The following is a 26502-nucleotide window of genomic DNA, read 5'->3' on the forward strand; positions in this document are numbered from 1 at the left end:
CCGCCATTGCTGGGGGCACAGCTCCGCAGGCCGGGCCCCCCTCGCTCCCTCCCCGCAGCCCCTGGGGTGCTCTGGGGGCCTCGGGTGCTCTGGCGGGGGGGGGGCACGCTAGAACCCCCACCACGGAGCCCGCAGCGCTCAAGCTCGGCAGCTGGTAAACGGAACGAGCGGGGAGCCATCTTCCCGGGTGTCCGCCCCAAGGCGAACTGTGCGGACGGGAGGCCGTGCGTGTGTGTGTGTGTGTGTGTGCGCACGCGTGTGTGCCGATCCTGGGGACTGAACTCGGGGCCCGGGCACCGGGGCTGAGGAGGGAAAGGACGCCCTGGGCTTCCTGGGGGGTGGACGGGAGCTGGGGGGGGGGCGGGGAGCATGGCGGGGGTCACTGACGGCACGTCCTGGTCCCCCCCCCCCCCCGCAGGGCCGCACCGATCCGGAGCTGGGAGCCCCGTCCGCCCCGTCCTCGGAGCCGCCCCTCCCGCCCGGGGACCCCGACCCCGGCCGGGGCCTGGAGGGCGCCCTGCCTTAGGGAGGGGTGGGGGGGCTCCCGCAGGGCCGCCCCCCAGCTGGGCCCCGTGACCACGCTCCCCGGCCTGGGCACCCGTGGAGGGCGCAGAAGATGGGGGTCACTCGGGGCGAGGAAAGCGGGGGGGGCGGGTGCTTGGCGGGCGAGGCTCGGTGCCCCCGCCCTCTGTCCCCCGGGGCGGGGCGGTGGACCGCCAGGACGGCACCCGGACTCCCAGCGCCCACGGGGCGGCCCCTCCCCCTCCCCTTCTCCCCCCCCCCACCCCCCCGGCTGTGCCGGCCGAGAGGAGCCGAGGGCCGGGACCCCATCCACTGTGTGCCCCCCCCCGCCCCGGCCCCCCCCGGCCGCCTCCCCTCGAATAAACACGCGCGGTCCCCTCCCTCCGGTCCTCCCGTGTCCTCCCGGCGGCCCCGTCTCCCCATCAGCCCCCCCCGACACCCCCTCGCTCGGTCCCGCTTCTTTCCTTTATTGGCTGTCACCCCACCCGGGGGTCCCCCGCCCTCGACGGCGGCCGGGGCGGCACGGGCCCGGGGCGGAGTCACGGGGGGGCTGTCCAGGCCGCGCTGTCCCGCGTGTTTCTTTTCTTCCGCCAGTCCTGGGCCTTGAACTCGGGGCGCCGAGCGCCGTCCCCCGGCGTCTCTTCGCTCTGCCGCCTGAGCCGCGGCGCCACTTCCGGCTTTTCCGCGTCGGTGGTGCCGGGGAGTCGAACCCGGGGCCTCCCGCGCGGTGGGCGGGCGCCCGGCCGGTGTCCGCCACCCCGTGCGTCCTCTCGGGGGCGGGGGGGGGGGGGGGGGGGGGGGGCCGGGCCGTGCTGCGGGGCGGAGCCCTGGCCGGCGGGTGGGGAAGCGATGGGGGGGCGGGGGGGGAGCAGCGGCCATCCCGGCCGCTCGGATGGTGGCGTGGGGGCCGCTCCCCGGCGGGGTCCGGGCCGGCTAGGGCGGCTCCGGGGCGCCGGGCGGGGGCCGCGCGGGGTGGTAGAGCGTGCGGTGGAGCAGGCCGCGGGCCGCGGGGAGGTCGTCGGGATCTGCGGGCGGGCGGGCGGGCGGTCAGCGGCCGGCGGGGGCGGGGGGGTGGGGTGGGGAGGGAGGACGGGGTGCGGGGACTCACCCACGCCCAGCTCCCGCAGCAGGCCGCGGTACTCGGGCCGGGCGCCCAGCAGCTTGAGCAGGTTGGTGGACTCCATGCGCTCCAGCCGCACGGCCCAGTACACGTAGATCTTGTGGTTGAAGGTGACGTACACCAGGCAGGGGCTGTTGCCGCCCTCCTTGCAGGCGTACAGGCCTGGGGGGGGGACACCGAGGGCGAGCTGCGACAGGCGGCCCGGGGGCGCGGGGGGGGGGGGGTGCAGGGGTCCGGAGGCGCGGGGCGCGGGGGGGGGTGTGGGGGTGCAGGGGCACGGGGCGCGGGGCGCGGGGGTCCGGGGGCGCGGGGGCGCAGGGCGCGGGGGGGGGTGTGGGGGTGCAGGGGCACGGGGCGCGGGGGCGCGGGGTCTGGGGGCGCGGGGCGCGGGGGGGGTGTGGGGGTGCAGGGGCACGGGGCGCGGGGGCGCGGGGCGTGGGGGGGGTGTGGGGGTGCAGGGGCACGGGGCGCGGGGTGCGGGGGTCCGGGGTCGCGGGGGGGGTGTGGGGGTGCAGGGGCACGGGGGCGCGGGGGCGCGGGGCGCGGGGGGTCTGGGGGCGCGGGGCCCCGGGCCCCACCTGCACAGAAGGCCGCACGTTCTCGTCACCTGGAAGCGCACCACGGCGCGGTTGTGGTCGATGATGTACGTCTGTCCGTCCCACGCGCACGCCACCACCTCCTCGCACCCGTTGCCCTGCCAAGGTCAGAGGAAGGAACCTTCTAGAAGACCGGTGTGGCGGGCGTCGCGGCACCCGCAGAGGGTTTCCAGGTTCTAGGCCAGCGTGGGCTGCAATGCAAAACCTCATCTCAAGAACAAGCCGGCCGGGCGGGGAGGGCGGCCGGGCGGGGAGGGCGGCCGGCGGCGGGGAGGGCGGCCGAGCAGCGGGGAGGGCGGCCGGCGAGGAGGGCGGCCAGAGCGGCGGGGCGCTCGCCCGGCACGCAGGAAGCCCCGGTTCGATTCCCCAGCGCCACCGACGCGGAGAAACCGGAAGTGGCGCCGTGGCTCAGGCGGTAGAGCGCCAGCCTGGAGCGAAAGGAAGCCCGGGACGGCGCCCAGGCCCGGAGCTCGAAGCAAACGCGAAGACGGCAGCCGCCAAGAACTGGGGAGGGCGGGGGCCGGGGGAGGGGCGGCGGCCGGGCGCAGAGGGGCGGCGTGGCGTGGGGCTCACTGGGCCCCGCGGGGGCGGAAGCGGGGTGGCCTGCCTGCCCACGGCGGGCCCCCCACCCCCCCCCCCCGGCTGCGGGAGGAGGGGAGGGAGCCGAGCCCGAGGCCTCGGAGCTCCCCGGCCTGGGCGCAGGGGGCACAGCTGGTGGTAACGGGCCGGGCGTGACAGAGCTTTCCAGACAGGAGCCATCCCCATCCCCATCGACTCGCGGGCGTCACCCGCGCGAGGCCGACAGAGGCCAGAGGCGGCTCTTGGGGGGTGGTGGGGACCCCGGCGACGCCCCTCCCTCCTCGGCCCCACCCACCGTGACATCCAGCTTCTCCAGCGCGAACAGCTGGTGATCCACCTGCACGGACCACAGCAGCTTGTCGGCCTCCGCCATCAGCTTCAGGGTCCCTGGCGGGGAGAGGCGGGCGGGCCGGGTGGGCGGCGGGGACCGGCGGAGCCCAGCGCGGGAGGGGAGGGAGGGTGGAGGGGGGGAGAAAAGGACTCCCTGCCCCGGCCCCGCCAGGCCCCGCCCCCAACCAGGCCCCCGCCCCGGCCTTGCCCGGCCCTGCCACGACCCATAGGCCCCGCCCCCGCCACGCCCCTAGGCCCCGCCAGGCTCCGCCCTTGCCCGACCCCGCCCCCTCCCAAGCCCCGCCCCCGCCAGGCCCCGCCCCGCTCACCATCCAGCGTGCACAGGGCGAAGAGGCCGGAGCCCCCGCGCTCGGGGCCGTCACCTGGGGAGGGGGGGAGTGGCGTGAGGGGCGGGGGAGGGCGGCCCCGCCGGGGGAGGGAGGGCGGGTGGAGGGCGGCGCTCACCCTGCCGATGTCGCCGATGAGGTGGGTGGACACGTTCTTGTTGTGGATCCGGCCCGACGTCTGGTGGGGCACCACGTCCCGGGGGGCGGGGTCTCCCTGGGGGGGCGCAGGGGCGCTCTCGCTCTCCGGGGAATGCCGGGGGGGGGGGAGGTGGAGGGGGCGCCCCCTGCGCCCGCCCCGGCGGCGGGCCGGCCTCACCTGCCGCCCTCCGCGGGCTCCTGGGGGGCGGGCGGCGCCCCCGCGTCCCGGCCCCACGTGCAGAGCAGGACGGCGTAGGCGCAGCCCGGCTGCGACACCATCAGCTCCGGCGCGCCCCGCGGGCCCACGGTCACCGACAGGCTGTCCACCTGCGCGGGGAGGGGACCCCGGTGGGCACCCGCGCCCCCGCGCCCATCGCCCCGCGCCGATGACCCCACGCCGACGCCCCCACGCCCATCGCCCCCGCGCCCATCACCCCCACACCGACCGCCCCCGCGCCGATGACCCCGCGCCCATCGCCCCCGCGCCGACCGCCCCCCCGCCGATGGCCGGCCTCGCCTGTCGCCGCCTCTCCACGGTCCACGCCGCACCCTCCCGGAAGTGGCCCACGGGAGCGGGAGGGCCCCCCCCCCAGCCTTCCGCGGACCCCCAGGCCGGGGCCCTCACCTGACCCTCCAGCGTCCACTTCTTGAGGGACACCAGCTGCCCCGCCGGGGGCTCGCCGCCCTCGGCCGGCTCCTCCCAGCGGAAGGCCCGCACCACGCGGTCCGTGTAGCCCACCACGAGCTCTCGGCGCCCGTCTCCGTCTGCGGGCACAGAACCCGTCCCGCCGCGGTGGGCGTGGGGCTTTCCCTTCTCCCCGGGGGGGCGGGGGGGACGCCTCTGCGCTGCCGGTCATCCCGGCGCCCGGGACGCAGGCGTGGGGACAGCCTGGTGGCGCGTGGCCCGAGCCACCTGCTTCCCTCCACGGCCGCGCCGGGCCTGCTGGGGGCTCAGCAGCTCTGCACCGCGCACACCGCGGCGGGGGACCCACGCCATCCCCGCGTCCCCCCCCCGCGGCGGCCCGCGGGGGCGGCCATGCCCACCGATGTCGCTGATCAGCACGGCCTTGGTGTTGGCCGGGATGTGCTGCTTGAAGGCGGGCCGCTGCTCCTCCCCCGCCGGGGCCTCGTGGTGTCCGGAGCCGTCCGCGGCCTTGGAGGTGGGCTTCAGGTCGAACAAGTGGAACCAGCCTTCGGCGCTCACTGCCACCACCAGGTTCTGGGAGAGCGTGGAGTGGGGGAGGTGGAGGGGGGAGTGGGACCCGGGCGGAGGAGCAGAGGACGGGGCTGGAGCGCGGGGTTTGAGTACCGTGGGCGCCCCCGAGGTCTTACCTTTCCTTTGTTACACACATCACCGACCCCGACGCAAGTCAGCTGTAAGAGGAAGGGGGGCTCGGGGAGGAGCGCGGGGGGGGGGGGGTGGAGGACCAGCCCTCCCTACCCTCCGTGCAGCAGGAAGGGGCTGCAGGCCCGCCCGCTTGCTTCCTCCCTGATGAACTGCAGACAAGGGTCTCCCGGGCTTCCCTGCCTGGCCTGGCTCAGAACCCCCGTCTGCAGATGTCGGCCTCCTGAGTGGCTAGGTTGACAGATGTGAGCTACCAACCGCTATCTGCCACTCAACACGTGGACCACTGACCCGCGTGGCTCATCTTTGTCGACAGGGGCATTTTGCTACGGGTTCTGTGTATGCAGACAGCAGTGTGGAGGCCGGAACAGACAAGACACGCTGGGATGCGGTGGACCGCCATGTTTCTGGACCTAACGTGGGCATTACCCCAGGTTTGCCTAGAGGGCCGTTCTCCACACGAGGGCATTTTGGTTGATGGCCCTGGTGACGGTGTGGTCGTGTCAGATTCACCAGCCTCAGGCGGCATCCGCAAAGTCCCCAAGGACCCCATAAAAGACGTCCCATCCTTGAAGGGAGGGTGGGGGGCCGAGAGGCCGGCCTGGGGCCGCCCTCCTTGGGTCACAGAACCGGAAGCAGTGGCCGGGTTGAGTGGTTAGGGACTGGGGCTGCCCTGGGCGCTCCCTCCCACGCACACCAAGACCCCTGCCCCCTGCCTGGGGCCCCGGGGGAGCAGAACACGGACCATGCCCTGGCAGGCGCAGGTGAGCCACGGCCGGCTGTCGTCGTTCTTGTACACGGACAGCTTCCCGTTCGTGTCACCCACGACCAGCTCGTTCAACTGCAAACGGACAGGGGAGCGTGTCGGGGCCACGGGGTCCTGCCGAACCGGGCGAGGAGGGCTCGTGCGCTTGGCCTGACCCCGGGACACCGCGGAGAGTTGCCCCCGCCTCTTCCCTGACATCGTGAAAGGTCCCTTCAGACGGGACGGACCGGGTGTCACGCCAGCGTCATTTCCATGGCACGTCCCGGGCCCTGCGTTCCTTCCAGAGGAACACACACACACACACACACACACACACACACACGCGCGCGCACACACAGTAGTAGATGGAGGCTGTTTTTGCAACTCAACAAAGTGGGGCGTGCAGCACCTTTAGAGTGGCCGGGTACCTGGGTCCGCTCTTGCGGAAGCCCCAGGAGGCCATGGTCAGGCCATGGTCTACTGGTCACCTACCTAATCGACCTCGGGGTGGGGAGGACGGTGGGGAGGCGGCAGAGGGCCAGGGCAGGTGATAGGCGGGGCGGAGCAATCTATAGGCAAGGTTGTTTTTTGTTTTTAGTTTCCTGCTGGTTAAAACCATAGCTTGGGGCTGGGAAGGTGGCCCGGCGGTAGCGCGCTCGCCCAGCCCGCAGGAGGAGGCCCTGGGTTCGATTCCTCGGGGCCACATCGTACGGCAAGGGCAGGGGTGGCGCCGTAGGAAGCCAGGGTCGGTGCTCAGGCCCGGAGTTCATCCAGCCCCAGGACTGGGATAAGAAACAAAAACCCCACAATCTGAGGGTCTGAAAGGTAAACTGAGGGTCGGAAGGAGGCCAAGCCAGACGGTCTCCCCCCACCCACCAAACATGGCCAGCCAGGACCTTCCAGGCCCTCACGCGCCTGCGCAGGCTCACGCACGGGCTCGCTTCCGGTCCCCCAGCCCCACCCCTTCCGCCCCGGCGCCCTCCGCCGTCCCAGCGCGCATGCGCTCACCCCGTCGTTATCGACGTCTCCGAGGCAGATGGCGTGAGGGAAGAGGCTGCCGCTGAAGTCCAGCGCCACGCGCTGCACGTAGCTCACCGACCTCATGGCCGAGGGGCTGGGCAGCGGCGCCCAACGATTCCTCCCCGAAGCCGGTCCCGTACGGCCGTGCGGGCGGAAGTGACGCCGCCGCCTCCAATCCCGGCTGGGGGAGGGGGTGGGACTTCCGCGCCTGGGAGGCGGACCCGCCTACCGCGACGGCTGTGAGTGACGGCCCATCGGGCCAATCCTGTTCCCCCGAAAGCCTAGCGCGCGCGTCCGGTAAACCGGCGGCGCTGATTGGCCGGGGGCTGACCTAGTGACCTTGACCGGGGCTCCTAGCGGTCGGCCTGTCCCCGAGGGTGGCCCGTCCTAATCCTGACCTCGGTTCTCGGGGCACCGTTAGGGGGGGGTCACCCGAGCCCAGCCCCCGCCCCTGGGAGCCACCCCTCCCTCTGGCAGGGAGGACAAGGGCTTGGACACCCCGCTCCCCCAGGTGTTTGGAGTCCCACGTGGAGGGAACTAAACCCCCGTGCACCCCAGACACCTACGCTAATAGGGCTAAAAAGGCGGGGTCCACCACTGTCATGTCAGCACTGCCCTCATCCATTGTGGCAGGAACAAGGTAGAGATGCCGCACGCTGGGGAAAGCAGCCTCCACCCCATGGAGGGAGGGGTGCGGTGTAGCGGGAGGACACGCAGAGCTCTGAGTGCCACCCGCTCGCTCCAGCGCATCCTTTGCCCCAGGGCAGGGGCCCGGAGCAGAGTCCACAGTGGGCCGGCATTGGACCGAGGCCGTTCAACTCCCACGACCCCGGCCGCACCGGGAGGGGATCGTAGACCGGACGGAGACTCGCCCGGGGACAGCAGCAGCGCGGGTTAGTGGGGCCGCGTCGGGCAGGCCTTCCCTGTCTGGGGCACGGGTCGGCGCCTCCTTGGCAGGCAGGAGGCGGCTGAGTGGCTGGGGCTCTTGGTACCGAGCAAGGCTTGCATGGTGGGTGCTTGGCCACTGTTCGCCTTATCATGGGTGGCAGGAGTCAGGAGCCACGCAACCCCAAGCCCAGGACCGGAACAGGACACGGGGGACCCAGGGGCCCATGTGGGCACGTGAGCCCTGCCCTCCCCCCCCCAAGCTCCACCACGGGGTAGCCCTGTGCTGCCCGAGCTCTCCCTCTGCGGGGCCAGGTCAAAGCGCAGAGCTGGGGCCCCCCCACCCCTGCACCTTATCACGGGAGGAAGGGCCCCCCCAGAGCCACAGGAAGGAGGCAGACACTCAGCTTGCTCCTCCTCTTTATTGCTCAAGCACAGGGCTCGAGGGGCACCTGGGCCTCCAGCCGTGAGCAGAGGCCGAGGGCGGGGAGACCCGGGAACAGGGCCCAGCGGCCACCCCGACGCCGGGCGCGGAGGGGAAGAGGTAGCGGGCACAACCCTAGCACCCTGCTCAGGGCTCCCCCTCTATACCCTGCTGCTCACCCCGCCATCTCGCCCCTTCCCCAAGACCACACAGGAAGCAGAATAAATTACCATCCTGACCCGTAGCGAGGGGCGGGTGAGGGCGACAGGGGCACCCCCTCGGCTCTCCCCGACAGCCTGTCCCCGCCCTCCCAGAGCCAACCCAACAACCAGATAGAAAAATAAAGGTCTCGATCCTCTCCAAAGGCTCGGGTGTCTTCAGGGCGGGGCTACGCTTCCGTCTCCATCTGACACTGGCTTCCCGCCGCCTCGCTCCTCTCCTCCTTCATCTCCGCGTCGGCCGGGTGGTTCCCCGAAGCCGCCTGGCCCTGTGAGGGACGGCAGGGAGCCCGGGGCTGAGCCCCCCAAGCCAAAGCCGGCCGGGGAAGCCTAAATCTCTCAAGGCCGCCAACCCTCCAGGCGACTTGGACCCCACAAACTCATGGTGCAGCTCCCAGCCCCCCGACTGCGGGGGTCCCCACTCCCCATCCTGCCTGCCCAAGCGCAGGGGCCTTCCCCCCCGGCAGGGGACCCCAGGAGGAGCGCGTGCCCCCCCCACCCAGCGCCCCGGTCCCCCCTCACCTTGCACTCCTCCTCCGCCAGCCTCTCAAACATGTTGGCGTAGAGCCTCTTCTCCCGGGCCAGCTGCTTGCGGATCCGCTGCTGGCAAACGGCCAGCTGGGTCTTGGCAGCCTTGTTGCTGGGGTAGAACTGCAGAACCTTCTGGAAGTCAGCCCGTGCCAGGTCAAAGTCATTGACGGCCAAGTGCGCCTCCCCCCGGCGGAAGAGGCCCTTCTCGTTCTTGCCGTCCAGCTCCAGGGCCTGAGGGGGCAGAGGGGCAGGGACCTCAGGCCAGGACGCCCGCCCGGCGGAGCAGGGCGAGGGGCAGACACGGGGGGGGCACCCCCTTAGCGAGAGGCAGACACGGGGGGTCGCCCCCTTAGCGAGATGGAGCCTGGGCCCTGGACGGGGAGGCTCCGGATCTACGAAGGGAACCACGGCCCCCCCCCCCCCCGCCCCGCCCCGCCGGTGGCCTCCAGCGCGAGGGCGGGCCCGGCCCACCTTGTTGCAGCTGTCGATGGCGGCGGCGAAGGCCCGCAGCTTCAGGTGGCACACGGCCAGGTTGAGGTGGGAGGCCAGCCGCAGCGGGGAGGCTTTCTGCAGCTCCTCGCCCGAGAAGCTCGACTCGGACTCCAGCCACGACACGATCTTCTTGTACTGCAGCAGCGCCTGCTTGTACTTGCCGTCCTGGATGGAGCGGGAGGCGGGCTCAGGGCCGGGGCCCGGGGCCCCCCCGACGGCCTCCCGGGCGGGCGTCCCCCTCGCTCGCTCGCTCACCTTGAAGTAGACGGCACCCCGCTCCTTGGCGATGGCGCTCTGCTCCAGCTTCTCCTCGGAGCTCATCTCCCAGGACTCCTTGGCCTGCCGGCCCCCCCGGGGGAGGGACGCGGGGGTCAGCGAGTGTCCCCGGTGGGCTGGGCCCCGACACCGGGGAGAGGGGGAGCCCCGGGAAACTCACCTTCTCAAAGTTCTTGAGGTGGATCTCGTAAACGAGCTCAGCCTGCGGGGGGACCTGGAACTTTTCCTTCCCCGCGCTGCCGAAGCCGTAGCTGGAGGAACACCACACCGAGGGGGCGGGTCGCCCGCCGCCCCGCCTGCCGGGCCCCCCCCACCGCAGACCCCCTCCCGCCCGCCGCCATGCGGGGCCGCTGGCCCTCCACCCCCGGGGCTCCCAGGGTGTCAGTCCAGAACTGAGTGAGCAGGAGCTGGGGAGCACCCCTAATCGCCTCGGGGTGCCCCCCCCAGGCACAGGCCCCGGCCCGGCCGCTCACCTGGGCTTGAGGTACACGACGGCGCGCTCCCCCTTCTCCATGCGCTGGATGACCCGCTCCAGCCCGCAGGGCAGGTCCAGACTCTCCCCCTCGCCCACCTCGAAGCGCAGCTCCCGCTGGTCAAACAGCCGCTGCTCGCAGAACCCTTCCAGCGCGACTGGGGGGACGGGCCAGGGGTGCGCGGTGAGAGCCGGCCCGGGGACGAGGGTGCCGGAGGGCTCCACCCCCCCCTGCCCGACCCTCACCCTCCACGCCCGACCCTCACCCTCCACGATGGCGCCCTCGTTGGGCCTGGCGTAGCCCTCGCCCCGGACCCGGATCCTGCGGATGATGCCCCCGTCCTCCTCTTCAGACAGGTCCTCCCCCTTGAAGCTAAACAACTCCACCTGCGGGGCGAGAGGGGGCCTGCTCATCGGGGTGCCCGGGCCCCCCATCTCTGGCTCTGAACCCCGGGAACACGGACCCCGCCGCGCGGCCCTGGCGCCTGGCCAGGGCTCCACTCCCGCAGCCGCCCCGGCCTCTTTGGACGATCTCCTTGCAGGCCTGACGTGGGGGGGGGGGGCTGCAGGCCACGCAGGGTCCCGGAGGCCACGGTGGGAAGGCACCCTGACCCCGGGACCCCAGCCTCAGCACGCCAGCTCTGTGAGGGTTGAACCTGGGCCCCGGCAGTGTCCCCCAGTTCCTTAAGCACCTCCACCTCCAGCCTCTGGCCGGCTGCATGGAGATGGCCTCTCCCGGACTTCTCCGCCCTGGCTGGTTTTGAACCGCTGCCCTCCACCTTGGCCACGGGTAGCCAGGATTACAGGCCTGCGGCCCACCCGCGTTCGTGTGTGTCATCCTTTGTGATCCCCCCGGCTCCGCCTGGGGAGGCTCGGGAGGCTTTTTTGGGGCCGCTCCCCACCTCGGGCCGCCTTTACCTGCCGCCCGCTGGACGCCGCGGAACCGGCGCCCTGTCCGGCCCCGCGCGGCCGGCCGGGCCCTCAGCCTCGGCTACATTGTCTCCGGAGCAGGAAGCGCTGGAGGGCGGCCAGGCCCGCGCTGAGATAAGGCTTGGCCCCGCGCCGGGCGCTCACCTCGAACACGAGCGTGGCGTTGGGCGGGATCTTGGGCGGGCTGCCCGCCGAGCCGTAGGCATACTCGGGCTTGCAGGTGATGCGGCACACCTCCCCCACCTTCATGGTCGCCACGGCGACGTCCCAGGCCTTGATGACTTCCCCTGCGGGCAGGGCGGACGGGACCCCCTGAGCGGGGCCGGGGTCTGCGGGCCGCCGGGCGGCGCGGCTCAGGCAAGTCCCAGCTCGCGCCACGGCCCTCCCGCCGCCCCACTCCTCCCGCAGGGTGCCCGGGTCTCACTACCTCGACCTTCCAAGCTCGCGGGGGACGGAGGCGGTCACCCCGTCGAATCCCTCGGCGTCGCATCTGCCTCAAGGCCTGGGCCGCCAGCCCCCCCCCCGCCCGCCCCCCCGCCCCGCCTACCCTTCCCCAGGTCGAAGGAGAACTTGTCCTTGCGGTCCAGGCTGGAGTCGAACTTGGTGCCGTCGAGCAGCCACCCGGTATAGTGGACAAAGACGTGGTCCCCAATCATGGGTGTGTCTGTGCCGGTGCCCTCTCGCTTGATGACCTGGGCAGGAACGGGGGTGGGGTGGGGGGGGAGTCACCCCTCCAGCCCACACCACACCTCGCGGCCCAGGGAGCGAGTGAGGGGGGCAAGGGGACCGTGACACGGGAGGCCGGGCTGAGTCACTCAAGTGACCTCCCAGGCCCGCAGCCAGGGAGGAGCAAACCCTGAAAGCAGCACGGCCCGGGGGGGAATCCTCCTCCAAGCCACCGTAACTCCTGCCTCCTCCACGCCAGTGCCGGGCCCAGCCCGGGACCGCGGATAGGCCCAGGGGATCGGGGATGTGGATGTGGGGGGCCCACGGTGATTGCCCTGCCACCCCCAGGCCTCTCCGCTTTCCTTGTTGGTGCTCAGGGAAGTGGGTGGAAACACACATGCGGGCCGGGGTGAGGGCTAACAGGGACGACCCTTCCCGGGAGCACCTGGGGAGAAAGGGGGTGCACCCACGTGCTCCCAGGAACACCGTCCCGGCAGAGCCGGCCTTGCTTTTGGTGCACGGAGAAGGGGGGGGTTCCCTGCCGCACCCAGATCTCCTGCACGTGCATGGGGTCCCGGGGTCCCCATACGCCCGGCGGCCCCCGCTCCGCACACATGTTGGGGTCCCGGGGTCCCCCCCCCGTGCGCGTGGTCCCACACACATTTTGGGGTCCCGAGATCCCCCCCGTGCACGTGGTCTCGCACACACATTGGGGGTCTCGGGGTCCCCCGTGCGCGTGGTCCCGCGCACATGTTGGGGGTCCCGGGGTCTCCATGCGCCCGGCGCCCCCCCCGCACACGTTGGGGGTCTTAGGGTCCCCATGCGCCCGGCGGCCCCCCTCCGCACACATGTTGGGGGTCCCGGGGTCCCCCCCGTGCGCTTGGTCCCGCGCACACACGTGGGCCCGGCCGGGCGCCCCGAGCGGGGAACAATGGTCGCGGGGCGCACGCCCGGCCGCCCGGGCCGCGCCGGCCTCCCGCCCACCGCCCCCCACCCCGCCCGGGGCCTGGAGCCGCGGGCCGCCCCCCACCCCGCCCCGCCCCGCAGGCCTCTCCGCGGGACCCGCACCCCGCACCCCGACCCGGGGGCCGGGCGCGGGGACTACAGGTCCCGGCATGCCCCGCTCCGCTCCGCGCCGAGGCCCGGGAACCGCGCGGCGGGCGGGTGGGGGGGGACCGGGCCGGGCCGGGCGCTCGGCTCCCGGGGCGGGGGGGAGGGGAGGGAGGGAGGGAGGCCTCCCGGTGCAGGGGGAGCGGGGGGCGCGGGATCCCGGGCCGCGCCTCGCCCCTGCGGCCCCCGGCCCCCGGGCTCCCCCCCCCCGGTACCCCGGTTCCCCGGCCCCCCCCCCGTACCCCGGTTCCCCGGCCCCCCCCCGCCTCACCTTCAGCACGCCCCCGTCCCGCTTGGGGCTGATGTCCACCCCCTCGGGGGGCGGCGGCGCCGCCTGCGCCCCGCGGTCCGCCGCCTTCATCTCCTCGGCGGTCATCGCCGTTGCGGGCGGGGCGGGAGCGGCGGGAGCGGGAGCGGGAGCGGGGCCCGGCGGGCGGCGGGAGCGGCGGGAGCGGGCGGCGGGAGCGGCGGGAGCGGGAGCGGGGCCCGGCGGGAGCGGCGGGAGCGGGAGCGAGGCCCGGCGGGAGCGGCGGGAGGACCGAGCGCCCCGGGGTCGGCGCGGCGCGGCGGCGGGCGGGGCGGGGCGGGGCGCGCGGGGGGCGGGGCGCGGGGCGGGCGCCCTCGCCATTGGCCGGCGCCGCGGGGAGGGCGGGGCCGGGGGCGGGGCGCAGAACTTTCTGGAGACGGCGGCCGCCGGGCCGGTTTGGGCTCCTGGCGCCGGGCTTGGGGAGGGCGGGAGGGAGGGCGGGGGGGACGGGGGGGGGGGCGGCGGCGCGGCGGCTCCGGGATCTCAGAGGAAAAACGGATAAAGAGAAAGAAATTCCGGTTCTGCCCCCCCGCAGCCTGCGCCCCCCCCACCCCGAGGCCCCGGCCCGGCCCCGGCCCCGCCCGCAGCCTTCCAGATCCTTCTGGATCCGCCCGCGGGCGGGGTTGGCGGGAGCCGCGGGTGCCAAGGAAGGGGAGCCTGGCCCCCAGGGGGCGGCCGCGGGGCGCCCCGTGACCCCAGGGTGGCGGGGGGGGGGGGTAGAGGGACCTGCCATGGTGTCCCCTGCACCCCCAGTGACCCCAGGATGGCGGAGGGGGGCCTGCCCTGGTGTCCCCTGCACCCCTGTGACCCCAGGATGGCAGGGGGGAGGGACCTGCCCTGGTGTCCCCTGCACCCCCAGTGACCCCAGGATGGCAGGGGGGAGGGACCTGCCCTGGTGTTCCCTGCACCCCCCCCCCCCGTGACCCCAGGATGGCAGGGGGGTGGGACCTGCCCTGGTGTCCCCTGCACCCCCGTGACCCCAGGATGGCAGGGGGGAGGGACCTGCCCTGGTGTCCCCTGCACTCCCGTGACCCCAGGATGGCGGAGGGGGGCCTGCCCTGGTGTCCCCTGCATCCCCGTGACCCCAGGGTGGCAGGGGGGGGTAGAGGGACCTGCCATGGTGTCCCCTGCACCCCCAGTGACCCCAGGATGGCAGGGGGGAGGGACCTGCCCTGGTGTCCCCTGCACCCCCCCCCGAGACTCCAGGATTGTGGGGGGCCTTGCCTTGGTCTTCCCCTGTATGCTTGTGACCCCAGGATTTGTGGGGGTCGCCCTGGTGTCCCCTGCACTGCTAGGAACTTTTCAACGTGACATCCCTGCAGGAGACGCCACGACCCCCTCCCCCCAAAAGCCAGGCTCCCCGCTGGGGGAGGGGCTCCTGGAACCGGGCTTCACACCCCAGGCCCAAAGCATGTGGGGGGGGGGGTCTTGCATTAGGTCCCCCCACTCACCCCATATACCCACCCAAGACACCTCAAGATTCACTCTCTGGCGGCCATGGGAAGACAGCACTTTGGGGGGGGGGGGCACCTGCAGCCATCTTTCCCGCTGCAGACCTTGGCCTTGGGTTAGGTGGGGAGAAGGGAGAGCTGGGAGCGAGAAAGGGGGCGCGGCTCGCCTGGCACGCTGGAAGCCCCGGGTTCGATTCCTCAGAACCGCATCCGCAGAAAAAGCCGCAGGTGGCGCTGTGGAGCCGTTTGCTCCCCTGGAAGGGCTCACTGAGGGCAGAGGCCAGCTCCCCCAGATCAGCCAGCGCAGACGCCAAGGTGGGGGTGGGGGGGCACTCAGCCAACTCCAGGACTTGGCACAAGCACCTCTCTCCGCGTGCGTACCGACTCTGGTGCTTGAATGCGGGGTCTAGGTACTACCTTTTAGCATTTGTTGTTGTCGGTCGTGGGGCTTGAACTCAGGGCCTGGGCGCTATCCTTGAGCGATTGTGTCCAAGGCTGTCGCCCTATCCTTTGGAGCCACAGCTCCACTTCTGGTCTTCTGGTGGTTCGTGGGGGATGAGAGTCTCACGGACTTTCTTGCCCGGGCTGGCTTTGAACCAGGATCCTCAGATCTCAGCCTCCAGAGTGGCCGAGGTGACCGGTGCGAGCTGCCGGGGCCAGTTAGGTATTCATTCATTCATTCATTCATTCACTCACTCACTCACTGACACGTTTATTCTCTCCACAAGTGTTCCTGCGTGGCGCTAGCCCCAGGCGGGCAGGGCCCGGGGGTTTAGGGTGAGGCCGAGTTCTAGCAGATGGCGGCTTCCATTCTACCGCCGGGTTCCTTAGAACGGGCGCGGCGGGCCGGGTTCCGGGCCGGGCATTCCAGGGGGCGAGCGGCGGGTTGCTGAGACGATCCAGATTGTTCTGCCCTCCGGGAAGATCCAGATTGTTCTGCCCTCCGGGGTGCGGGTGACCCCAGGGAGCCGGGTGAGGAGGGGAAACGAGGGGGTGACCGGGCCTCGGGGGAGGGCGGGGAGCTGGGCCGCTGCCCCCCCCCCCCCGACCCCCGCGGTGATGGAAGCGAGGGTGGAGACCGAGCGCCGTCCCGCCGCAGGGATGCCGGCGGCCATGGCCGAGAGGACGGAGGACTGGGTGATCCTGGGGAAGAGCATGGAGTACATCATGGAGGCCCTCCAAGTGCCGGGGCAGGTGGGCACCCGATCCCCCACCCCCTCCCGTGCCCCCGGGCCGCCTCCTCCCTCTCCGACTCCCCGAGTCTCGTGTCCCGGCAGCTGTCCCCCAGAGAGGTGCTGGACGTCCTCAAGCTGCTGGCGGTCCGGATCTTAAATAACAAGATGTCCGGCGCGCTGTGTCAGAAGATGACCGACATCATCATCAACTACCTGCGGAAGGCGGTGCGGGCGCACGTCCGGCCTCCCCGCTGGGGGCGGGCGGGGGCAGGGCGCTGGCTCCCCACCCAGGCTGAGGGGTGGGGGGGAGGGATGGGGGGGGACGCCCGCCTGCCTGGTCCCTCCAGAGCGCGGCCCCCGGCGCAGCTCACCAGCGCCACCTGCGGGCCGCCCGTGGAAGCCACGCCACCGCCTCTGCCTGGTTGGTTTTGGTTTTGCGTTGTTGTTGGCCCTGGGGTTTGAACTCGGGGCCTGGGCGCTGTCCCCTGAGCTGTCTGGTTCAAGGCTCTGACCCCGTGAGCCACAGGACCGCGTCTGGTCTTCCGGGGGTTCACCGGGCTTTCTTCTCTCCTCCCTCCCCGATGGCGGGGGTCGGTGGCCGCCCCGGGGGGGAGCGCCCGCCCGTGTCTCCAAAGAAGAGTCTAGAAAGCAAGCGGGGGCGGGGGGGGGGGCGGCTGTGCGGAGGGCCGGGCCGGGGCGGCTAGCGGGTCCTCCTTCCCTCTGCAGAAGCCGGAGGAGGAGCTGGAGGAGATGGGCGCCGTGGTGCTCACGGCCCTGGGCTCCCACTACCCGGGCGCCGTCATCATCAAGCTCCTGGACCGATCGCGCCTCTACCGCCTGCCCCCCAGGAGCCTCCTGGTGGCCGTGGGCAAGCTGAACCTGAGCCCCGGTACGGGTGGCCAGGCGTGGGGGGGGGGGGGACCACGGGTCCAGTGTGTGCGCGCGCGTGTGTGCGTGTCGGTACCAGGCCTTGCGCTCCCGGCCTGTGCGCCGGGCCCCCGGCTTTCCCGCTTGACCCAAGGCTGCCTTCCCCGCCCCCCCACCCCCACCCCGGGGTCCCCAGGAGCCGCCCGCCTACATCGGGGTGACCTGGGAGCACGTGCTCCTGCTGCTGAGGGTGGCCCAGGAGGAGAAGGACCGGCTGGCGCTGTGCCAAAGTGAGGCCCGGGGTCGGTGCTGGGGGACCCGGGGTGGGGGGGTGGGGGGGGGCCCAGGGACCCGCAGGGGGTGCAGGAACAAGGCCCAAGGAGGGGCAGATGCTCAGGCACGGGGCAGCCACCAAACCGTGTGCAGAGAGGGGGCACCCTGGTCCATTCTGGGTGACCCCGATACAGCCCAGAGGAGGGACTCCCCCCCCCCCCCCCCGCCCGCCGCCGTGGCCCCGCTAGGGTCGGGAGGGCGGTGGGAGGGCGGGGAAGGGAGCGCGGGCCGCTCACGGCGGCGCGCCGCCCTCCCCCTCCGCAGCGCTGGCGGGCTGGCCGTCAACGCGCACCAGGTTCGTGAACCCCAGGCCGGGGGACGCGAGAGCACGGACGCCGCCCCCCAGTTCCTGTCCCTCAAGGCCTGCCTCACCCTGCGCGTCCTCTTCCACCGCTGGCCGCTGACGGGCAGCGGGAAGGTGCGGGGGGGGGGGGGGGCTGCGGGCGGGGGCGGGGCGGGCGGGGGGGGGGCTGCGGGCGGGGGCGGGGGCGGGAGGGCCGGCCGGCCTCCCCCACCCCGACCCCAGGCCCACGCGGCCCCCGCCCGGGCACAGGTCACGGAGCAGGCGCTGGTGATCGCCGGCCGCCTCTTCTTCCTCATCGCGCCCTCCAAGCTCAGGACCCAGGTGAACTGGCTGGTGCGCAGGCTCGTGGCCCTGACCGCCACCCCCGCTCGAGCCCTTCTACATCTCCCAGGTGAGGGGGGGGGAGCCACGAGGGCCGGGTCCAGACCAAAGCCTGCCTGCTTGCCCACCCGCCTTCCCTCCTTCCTTCCCTCCCTCCTTCCTTCCTTCCTTCCTTCCTCCCTCCCTCCTTTCCTTCTTCCCTCCCTCTCTCCTTCTCTCCCTCCTTCCTTCCCTCCCTCCTTCTTTCCCTCCCTCCCTCCCTCCCTCCTTTCCTGGGGCTTGAACCCTGGGCCTGGGCGCTGTCCCCGAGCTGCTTTGTTCTCAGGGCCGGCGCTCGGCCCCTAGCGGGCTCCTGGGTGGCGGGGGTCACAGCCGCCGCCGCCGCCGCGTCCCTTCCAGCTTTGTGATGGCTCGTGGGCTTTTCTGCCCAGGCCGGCTTTGAACCTTGATCCTCAGATCATTGGCGCCTGGCCTCGAAATTGGCCAGCGCTTGTGACGCTGCGTTGCCCTAAACCGCGTGTGGAATGAAGGGGGGGAGGGGGGCGTTGAACTCGGTGACGCTCGGGCGTGGGAGGGGGGGCGTGTGCGGGGTGGGGGGAAGGGGCGGGCGGCCCGGCCCTGACTCCGTCCTCCTCCCCCGCAGTGCCTCTGCCAGCTCCTCGATGCCCTGGCGCAGAGCGGCTATGGCGGCGTCAACCTGGAGTCCCAGGTGGAGAACGTCACCGACATGCTGTTCCTGCTGGTGCGTGCGGGGGGCGGGCGGGGGGTGGGGGAGGGAGCGTCCCTGGGCTGGACCTCCATCTCTCAGTGAGGCTGCAGCCCCCCTCTCCCCCCCCCCCCCCCCGCCCAGCACCTCTCTGATGGGATCAGCTCGGTATCCACCGTCTCTCTTCTCTCTCTGTGTCCAGGGACAGGGATTCTTGGGGTCCGTGCTCTTACCATTCCTGTGGTCGAGCACCGCACCCCTTTCCTGACCCCGTGCCTGTTTCCCCCCCCCACCCCCCCCGGTTCCCCCGGGGCCCTGGTTTCAGTCTCCTCAGGTCTGATGGACTCTGTGTACCCCGCCGCCCCCCCCCCCCAGGTGAGCAAACCGGTCGTCAGCACGGACACTCATTCCAACAGAGTCACAGCCTTGCGATGAGGGGCTTCTACATCCTCAGTGAGTCCTCAGCCTCGCCGGCCTGGGGCGTGTGTGTGTGCGTGCGTGTGCGTGTGCGCGCACACGTGCGTCTCCAGCCCCCCCCCCGACGGCACCCCCATTTCTACCTCAGTGGCTTTCTGTGACACCATTTATTCCCACTTGTCGCTTGCCGCTTAGACCTTTGCCGGTGTTTCCCTCCCCCCCTTTTTGTCAGTCATGGGGCTTGAACTCGGGGCCTGACGCTGAGCTGGGCTCAAAGCTAGCGCTCTATACCACTCTGAGCCACGGCTCCGCTTCTGGTTTTTCGGGTGGCTCACTGGACATAAGAGCCTCACACCCTTCCCTGACCGGGGCTGGCTTTGAACTAAGACCCTCCGATCTCAGCCTCTCGGTAGCTGGGGTGATGGGCGCGGGCCACTGGCACGCGCTTACAGGGACCTTTGTGTTCGCGTCCTGGCAGCCAAGCTGTACAACAAGGAGGTGGTGGTGTTGCTCCTGAAGACCTTGGTGTCCAAAGATTTGACCAAGGTCCTGTTTGCCCTTCAGGTCTTCCAGAAGGTGTTTCGAGAAGGTGAGCAGGATGGGGCACGGCCCTGGGGTCTGGGGCCTCGTCGTGTTCCCCTCGGTCTTCCTTTCCCTGGGAGATGGCCCGGCAGAGGAGTTAGAAACAGCTCTAGCCGGGAGCCTGTGCGGCTCACGCCCGTCATCCTAGCTGCCGGGGAGGCTGAGGTTGGAGGGTCGGGGTTCAAAGCCAGCCAGCCCGGGCTAGCACTGACATACACACACACACACACACACACACACACACACGGGGCTGGATGGGCGGGTCGAGTGGTAGAGCACCCGCTGGGCAAGCAGGAGGCCCTGGCTGGAGTCCCCGGTTCTGTGGTCTGACTGTGACTCTAGACCTACGCGGCGCGTGGCTGGCAGGCAGAGGGAGACTGATCCGTTGGCGGATCGCCTGGTGGGGTGGGCCGGGGTGGGCTCTTCCTTGGAGTGGGAAGCCAGAAGGAGACTGAAACACAGAGGCCTGGAGAGGAGTATGGCGAAGGCCGAGCTCTGTGTGGCCAGCTTGGAGGCGGGGGGAGGGGGGCCCTGGCAGGGATGAGACCCCCCCCCCCCCGGCTGGAGGGCCCCATGCAGGGAAACCAGGGCCATGTCTAGAGCTCTTCCCCGGGAGCGCTCGGGTCCCAGCCCCCTGCCGGCCCCTCGTCCCCAGTGACGCAGACGGAGTTCCTCAAGGCGGAGGTGATGAAGGCGGTCATTGTGGTGATCCAGGAGTGCGGGCAGGTGAGCAGAGAGCTGGGTGTGGCGGAGGGTGGGAGTGGGGAAGGGGCCGGGGGAGGGACGCGGAGGGGGGGGGCGTTGTTGGTATTCCCGGTGACGGCCGCTCTGGCCAGAGGGGACCGCGGCGTTGCCCTGGCCCGCGTTTCCTTGGGGGCCAGAGACGGTGGGGGCTGCCTGGTGTATTTGTCGGCCACTTTGGGCTCCTTGTAGATATCCTGGGGGGACCCCGGCGGGGGGGGGGGGAGGAGGGGGCTGGCGGGGGGGGAGGAGGGGGGCTGGCGGGGGGGGGAGGAGGGGGCTGGGGCGCAGAGGGGCAGGGGAGGTCAGGCCGAGGCGTGGAGGTGTCCGGGGTGACCTCCCCCCCCCCCCCCCGGAGCAGGAGGACCCGCCGCGCCCGGCCCCCCCCACCTGCCACACCGCGCAGGTGCGCATGGCCCTCCTCAACTTCCTAGAGATCCTGGCCGAGCTCGGCTACCTGCTCCTCCCCCAGGGCGGCGTCCTCATCGCCTACATCCTCAGGCTCAGCAGCTGGGACCTCTCCGTGCGCGGCCCGGGGCTGTGGGGGCGGGGCATGCTGGGAAGGGGGGCATGCTGGGAAGGGGACGGGGGCATGCTGGGAAGGGGAGGGGGCATGCTGGGAAGGGGACAGGGACATGCTGGGAAGGGGAGGGGGCATGCTGGGAAGGGGACAGGGGCCTGCTGGGGAAGGGGAGCGGGGCATGCTGGGGAAGGGGAGGGGGCATGCTGGGAAGGGGACGGGGGCATGCTGGGAAGGGGAGGGGGCATGCTGGGAAGGGGACAGGGGCATGCTGGGAAGGGGACAGGGGCATGCTGGGAAGGGGACAGGGGCATGCTGGGAAGGGGACAGGGACATGCTGGGAAGGGGACAGGGGCATGCTGGGAAGGGGAGGGGGCATGCTGGGAAGGGGACAGGGACATGCTGGGAAGGGGACAGGGGCATGCTGGAAAGGGAGGGGGCATGCTGGGAAGGGGACGGGGGCATGCTGGGAAGGGGAGGGGGCATGCTGGGAAGGGGACAGGGACATGCTGGGAAGGGGACAGGGGCATGCTGGAAAGGGGAGGGGGCATGCTGGGAAGGGGACAGGGGCATGCTGGGAAGGGACGGGGGCATGCTGGGAAGGGGACAGGGGCATGCTGGGGAAGGGGAGCAGGGCATGCTGGGAAGGGGACGGGCATGCTGGGAAGGGGACAGGGGCATGCTGGGAAGGGGACAGGGGGCATGCTGGGAAGGGGAGGGGGCATGCTGGGAAGGGGACAGGGGCATGCTGGGAAGGGGACGGGGGCATGCTGGAAGGGGACGGGGCATGCTGGGGAAGGGGGACAGGGGCATGCTGGGGAAGTGGGGCATGCTGGGAAGGGGACAGGGGCATGCTGGGAAGTGCAGAGAGGGGCATGCTGGGGAAGGGGACAGGGGCATGCTGGGGAAGGGGACAGGGGCATGCTGGGGAAGGGGACAGGGGCATGCTGGGAAGGGGACGGGGGCATGCTGGGGAAGGGGACAGGGGCATGCTGGGGAAGGGGACAGGGGCATCCTGGGAAGGGGACGGGGGCATGCTGGGAAGGGGACAGGGCCTGCTGGGGAAGGGGAGCGGGGCATGCTGGGGAAGGGGAGCGGGGCCTGCTGGGGACGGGGGCGTGGCTCCCGCCTCAGCAGGCTTGGCTGGGCCGTGGCTTCCTCCGGGTTTTCAGGTCCCCTTGTCCTCCTCGCAGCACGAAGAGGACATGCAGCTACGGTGCCTGAGAATCCTGAAGATGGTACCGCCAGCCAGGGCCGGGCCGGCGGGGTCTCCTGTCCTCCACCTCCCCCCCCGACCCCCACTGCCCCCCCGTCCCCTCCCCTCCACCCTGTCCTGCCCCTCCCACACCCGGGCCTCTGGCTGGGCCCACCCCGCGCGTAGCCGAGGACCCGGACCCTGCCGGGCGAGGGGCTGCGGGCTTGAGCCAGCCGCCGGCTGTAGACCCGGGGCGGGGGGGGGGGGGGGCAGATGTTGACCACAACGTCCCAGGAACCTAGGAGGATCGGGGGTGGGGGGGGCTGCCCAGGCTGGTCAGAGGGGATCCTTGTGCTTTCCGCTGCCCCCCGGACGCGCATCCCTCCATCACCTTCCCCCCAGGCCTGGCTCCTGACTTTAGAGCCCTCATTTCCACCTCTGGAATTCCCCCCCCGCCCCCCCTCCCCCGTGAAGGTGGCCACAGGCCCAGATTTCCAGAGGGCCCCTCCGCGCAGGCATCGGGGTCCCCCCTCTTAGTAGCCGTTGAATAAGGATCGCCGTTGTGTTTTGTTAATTGGGAGCGAGGGAGGCGGCGGGAAGGAGAGAGGCAGAGAAAGGAAGAGCAGGGGAGGGGGGGAGAGAGAGAGAGTGGGGGGGGGAGGCAGGGCTGAAGGCCTGGACTGGGGCCTGAGGTGGTGTGGGTCTTACCCCCTGCCAGCTGCCCTTGCCCAAGCTGGTCACCTTCGCGTGTCAGTCCGCCCACCTCAAGTCCTTTCTGGTCCTGAGCGAGGCGGCCACGGAGATCGCCCTGCAGAATTCCGCCCTGGGCCACTTCCCCTACCTCAGCAGGTTTCACCGCAAACGTGAGTGCCAGGAAGGGGCAGCTTGAGGGCTCCCCCCCCCCCCCGTGATGAGGCCCTGCGGGAGGCTCCAGACCTGGGCGCCAGTCAGCTACCAGCGAGGCACAGGTGCCGGAAGCCCGAGGGGGGCGGGGGGAGGGCACGTCCTCCTTGACTTCAGTCCGCTTATGCCCAGTTGTTTTTGGTTTCCGAGATAAGGTCTCATTTACGTAGCCCCCGGAACTCGTGACCCGCCCGCCTCAGCTCGCCCGTGTTGGGATTACACGCACGGCCACTCGGGCCGGTGTGCAAGTCAGCGGAGTCAGGCGTGGTTAACTTCAGAGATCTTCCCCGCCCTTCTCTCTGCCCTCCATCCCTGGCCCCCCCCTCCCCCACCCCGAGGACCAGGGGTCCACTCAGCACCTCACTTGAGGTTTTATGTTTAAGCTGAAGGTCCAAGGGTTTGGTTTTCAAGCCACAAGCCCCCAACATCCACACCCTGGCTCACGCTCTACTTTGCCTTATCTTCTTGCCTGAGGTAGTGAAGGTGTTGGGGGGGGGGGGTTGCCCGTGAAGTGACTCTGTTATTTCTTTGTCCCCTTTGACCCAGCCACCCAGATCACCTCCCCACAGACGCTCCTCACCCAGCTCGTGGTAAGTGGATGGATACTGTGTCTCTGTCTGCCTTTCCACCTATCTCTCCATCTGCCCATTCACCCACCCACCCATCTATCCACCCATCCACCCATCTGTCCATCCACCCACCCATCCATCCATCCACCCATCCACCCATCCATCCACCCACCCACCCACCCATCCATCCACCCATCCGCCCATCCATCCATCCATCCATCCATCCACCCACCCACCCACCCATCCACCCATCCACCCACCCACCCTTCTAACCCTCCACCACCATTCATCTACCCACTTGTTCATCCACACATTTCAGCTCCCCACCCTGTGGGCCTCTTCTCCCCCTCTCCCGTCCTTCCCCCCCCCCCGTGCAGCTGTTTGCTCTGAAGCCCTTCCGACAGAAGGAGTTTGGGGTGAGGTCCCTGAAGCTCCTGTCTGCCCTGCACCCCATCACCTCCCTGCACCCCGTCATCAACTCCTGCGTGGGTCAGCTGTGGAAGAAGGCCATCCCGGAGATGCTGCAGATCCTGGAGGGTGAGCGTGCGCCTGGGAGGGGAGGGGGGAGGAGGGCCGGCGACGTCCTACGCCCCAGGGCCCCTGGAACCTTCCGTCGGGTCCCATCGTTCGCAGATTACGACGAGAAGAACCTGAATCAGAGGAAGTGGGAGCACCGGCTGCTCCAGGTGAGTGCTCCCCACGGCGTCCCTCACACTCCACCTGCACAGGTCCCCCCCCCCCACAGGCCTCCCTAGAGAGGAGAGGGGCCCACCCCCCGCCCCGCCCCCGACTGGCGGGCCACCCCCTGGCCCTCGCGCTGCCCTCTCGCTCCTCCTCCCGCTCCTCAGTTTTCCAGCCAGTCGCTTGTGGCCATCAGTGACGATGCCTGGATGGAGCAGCTCACCGTGGGCGTCCTCGGCAGGGTCACGCAGCTCGTCGGCCACGACGAGGAGAAGGTGGGTCCCCCCGCGTGGCTGGGGGCGGGGCGGGGGCCCCGGGCGCCGTCCCTGCTGAGCTCTGTGGCTCGAGGCTGGCGCTCTACCCACGTTGGGCCACGGCGCCACCGGTGGGTCTTGGTGGCTTGTTGGAGGTGACACTCGGGCAGGCTTTCCGGCCCGGGCCGGCTTTGAACCGCGACCCTCGGGCCTCGGCCCGCCGTGAGCCACCACGGGTCCTGGGCTCAAGTCAGACTTCACGATGGGCTCGGTTTCCTACAGGATGCGGAGGGAAGGGGTGGGGTCTGCACCCCCAGCTGGAGGGGTGGGGGGTACGAGGAGCTGGGAGCCTTGGTTCCAGGAAGGCTGCGTCAGGAGGAGGGCGCTCTTTCCTGCGCGAAGCTTGAGCCCTCGCTCTAACAGCGGTAGCCTTTACCAGAGTGCACCCCACCCACCCCACCCCACCCCACCCCACCCCACCGGGTCCACAGGCAAGCGGCGATGGCCCAGTTGACCACGGCAGCCTCTGAGCGGCCACCGTGCCCTGCCTGACCTTGGCCTTCCCTCCCGCCACGCAGGCCTTCCTGTACCGGTTCCTCGGCTACACCATGAGCACCACCAACAACCCGCAGCTGGTGAAGAAAATCCTGTGGTCCATTCTGAACACTTCCCACGAGGAGCTGCTGGAGAGGGAGGTGAGGAGGCCCCCCCCCCCCCGGGCCTCAGAGGCGGGCCAGCCAGACCCGGTCCTGATGGGGAGTCTCCGCTGCAAGCTACGGAACCTCCCTGTGCCTCTACAACACGAGACGGGGTGCCGGATGGTACCTCCCTCCCCAGGCTTTCTAAAGAGCTTTGTGTCTCGACGGAATTGACGCTTGTAGAAGAATCACACACACACACACACACACACACACACACACACACACACACAGAGCAAGCAGCTGAAAGCGGACAGCCCAAAGAAAAGTGTTGTCTTTTCCCCTTTGTGTTTGTTCCGGTACTGAGCCTTGAACTCAGGGCCTTCGTGCTCAAGGCGAGTGCTCTTCCACTCGGGCCACAACTCCATGTCTGGCTTTTTGGTGCTAACATGGATGGAGACCAGAGTCTCACAGACGCTCCCCGGCTGCCTTTGAACCTCGGTCTTCAGATCTCAGCCTTCTGAGTAGCTAGGATTGCGGGCGTGAACCCCAGACACCCCGCTTTTACTTCCTTTTATGACTCACGTCAGCGATGCGCACTTATAAACACACCGCGGTGTGTAAATGCGGGAAAGTCAAGGTTTCCTCTGCCCCCAAGAGAAACCGGGAATCACAGAATGGGTCATCGGGAAGCAGAATCGGCGACGGCGTCAGGAACCGGACGGTGCCCTGGGGCCACTGTCTGCCTGGCAGATCGGAATCAGAAATTGCCGCTCTGCTCACCGGTGACCGATGGGTGTTCCTTCCCTTGACTTTAACGGGGGGGGGGGGGGGGGGGGGGCCTCTCGTCTGCTCAGCAGTCACTGCTCTACCCCTGGGGCCCCGCCCCCACGTCGCTGAACCACGCCCCCGTGGTTTGAGCCTTGCCTTCACTCCTTTAGTCCTCAAACCCGTCATCCTAGCGACTCAGGAGGCTGCGATCTGAGGATGGCGGTTCAAAGCCAGCCCCCCCCCACCGTGGGAGAGTCCGTGAGACTCCTACCTCCGGGGAACCACCGGAAAACCGGAAGTGGTGGAGCCTTGAGCACAAGAGCTCAGGGACGGCGCCCGGGGCCCCGAGTTCAATTCCCGGGACTGACGACGACCAGGAGTAGCTTCTTCTGGATCGCGTACCTCTCCTCCTGGACCTCAGACCATTCGGGCTCCCGTGGGGAGGGGCCGTGTCGCCTTCAGGGGGTGTGGGTGTGGGGGGGTGGTCCTTAACCTGTGCCCCCCCACCCCGGGGCCGGTGCCTCCTGCCACAGGGCATCGCGGAGGCCTTCAGCATCGTGTCGCTGCGCCACCTGCAGGTGGTTCTGGACGAGGTGCGGGAGTTCGGCACCAGGCTCACCGACTGCCAGGCCTCGCCCATCCTGGGGCTGGTGAAGGTGCCCCGGGGGCCTCCCCTCGATCCCCGGGGGGCCTCCCCTCCTTCCCCCCCATCCCCCCCCGCACACCCACCGCGCGTGCCTTTCCTCTCCCGGCGGACTCGGTTTCCCCATCGGGCCTTCCTCCCCCTCCCCCTCCCCCCAGGAGCTCCAGCAGAAGGAGTGGGGGCTGGTGTGTAGCACCATGTACTTCATCTACGGCAAGATCATCTTGGAGAACCCGGGCGCCATCTTCCAGCACGTGGACGGCGTCCTGGCCTTGACCCTGCAGCACTATCAGGACTGCATTGTGGAGAAGGTGCGGGCCCGCTTCCCCACTCCCCTTCCCTCCCCCCCCCCCCCCCCCGCCATGAACCCTCCTGCCC

General features: G+C 70.7%; 3 protein-coding genes across 3 annotated transcripts in view; 1 reads left to right on the forward strand and 2 right to left on the reverse strand.

The window, feature by feature from the left end:
• Window positions 1–1455: 1455 nt before the first annotated feature.
• Itfg2 (integrin alpha FG-GAP repeat containing 2) lies at window positions 1456–6893 on the reverse strand. The gene is given in 13 exon segments (XM_048335243.1): window positions 1456–1547; window positions 1631–1804; window positions 2221–2237; window positions 2239–2336; window positions 3113–3204; window positions 3477–3530; window positions 3618–3704; window positions 3806–3959; window positions 4258–4397; window positions 4677–4851; window positions 4965–5006; window positions 5723–5818; window positions 6731–6893. Coding segments are annotated over 13 exon segments (1317 nt in total). The 5' UTR covers window positions 6827–6893.
• Window positions 6894–8027: 1134 nt separating this feature from the next.
• On the reverse strand, window positions 8028–13314 carry Fkbp4 (FKBP prolyl isomerase 4). The gene is made up of 11 exons (XM_048335219.1): window positions 13303–13314; window positions 13018–13149; window positions 11518–11662; window positions 11115–11257; window positions 10307–10427; window positions 10042–10198; window positions 9729–9819; window positions 9548–9631; window positions 9272–9457; window positions 8792–9031; window positions 8028–8538 (listed from the first exon to the last, which is right to left on the reverse strand). Exons 2-11 carry the CDS (start codon window positions 13120–13122, stop codon window positions 8440–8442), a joined length of 1371 nt encoding a protein of 456 aa, XP_048191176.1. The 5' UTR covers window positions 13123–13149; window positions 13303–13314; the 3' UTR covers window positions 8028–8439.
• A 2291-nt stretch (window positions 13315–15605) lies between these two features.
• The window catches only part of LOC125342830 (maestro heat-like repeat-containing protein family member 1), a 12503-nt gene continuing 1606 nt past the window's right edge, over window positions 15606–26502 (forward strand). The window contains exons 1-20 of the mRNA XM_048335136.1: window positions 15606–15698; window positions 15782–15904; window positions 16406–16568; window positions 16743–16836; window positions 17144–17297; window positions 17433–17574; window positions 18148–18246; window positions 18586–18663; window positions 19106–19216; window positions 19865–19935; window positions 20312–20473; window positions 21664–21708; window positions 22384–22528; window positions 23115–23158; window positions 23515–23674; window positions 23771–23823; window positions 23986–24093; window positions 24651–24767; window positions 26015–26137; window positions 26283–26435. Coding sequence (XP_048191093.1) covers window positions 15606–15698; window positions 15782–15904; window positions 16406–16568; window positions 16743–16836; window positions 17144–17297; window positions 17433–17574; window positions 18148–18246; window positions 18586–18663; window positions 19106–19216; window positions 19865–19935; window positions 20312–20473; window positions 21664–21708; window positions 22384–22528; window positions 23115–23158; window positions 23515–23674; window positions 23771–23823; window positions 23986–24093; window positions 24651–24767; window positions 26015–26137; window positions 26283–26435 — 2238 coding nt within the window. The remainder of the gene's footprint in view (window positions 15699–15781; window positions 15905–16405; window positions 16569–16742; window positions 16837–17143; window positions 17298–17432; window positions 17575–18147; window positions 18247–18585; window positions 18664–19105; window positions 19217–19864; window positions 19936–20311; window positions 20474–21663; window positions 21709–22383; window positions 22529–23114; window positions 23159–23514; window positions 23675–23770; window positions 23824–23985; window positions 24094–24650; window positions 24768–26014; window positions 26138–26282; window positions 26436–26502) is intronic.

The sequence above is a fragment of the Perognathus longimembris genome, chromosome 27 (genome assembly GCF_023159225.1).
Source record: "Perognathus longimembris pacificus isolate PPM17 chromosome 27, ASM2315922v1, whole genome shotgun sequence".
In the NCBI taxonomy this organism is placed as follows: Eukaryota; Metazoa; Chordata; class Mammalia; order Rodentia; family Heteromyidae; genus Perognathus; species Perognathus longimembris.

Coding starts and splice junctions, on each gene's coding strand:
- Fkbp4 (XM_048335219.1), bottom strand. CDS start 13,122: ATGACCGCCGAGGAGATGAAGGCGGCGGACCGCGGGGCGCAGGCGGCG. Junction 11,258..11,517: donor CTCCTTCGACCTGGGGAAGG/GTAGGCGGGGCG, acceptor CCCTGCCCGCAG/GGGAAGTCATCAAGGCCTGG. Junction 9,820..10,041: donor GTCGTGTACCTCAAGCCCAG/GTGAGCGGCCGG, acceptor GTGTTCCTCCAG/CTACGGCTTCGGCAGCGCGG.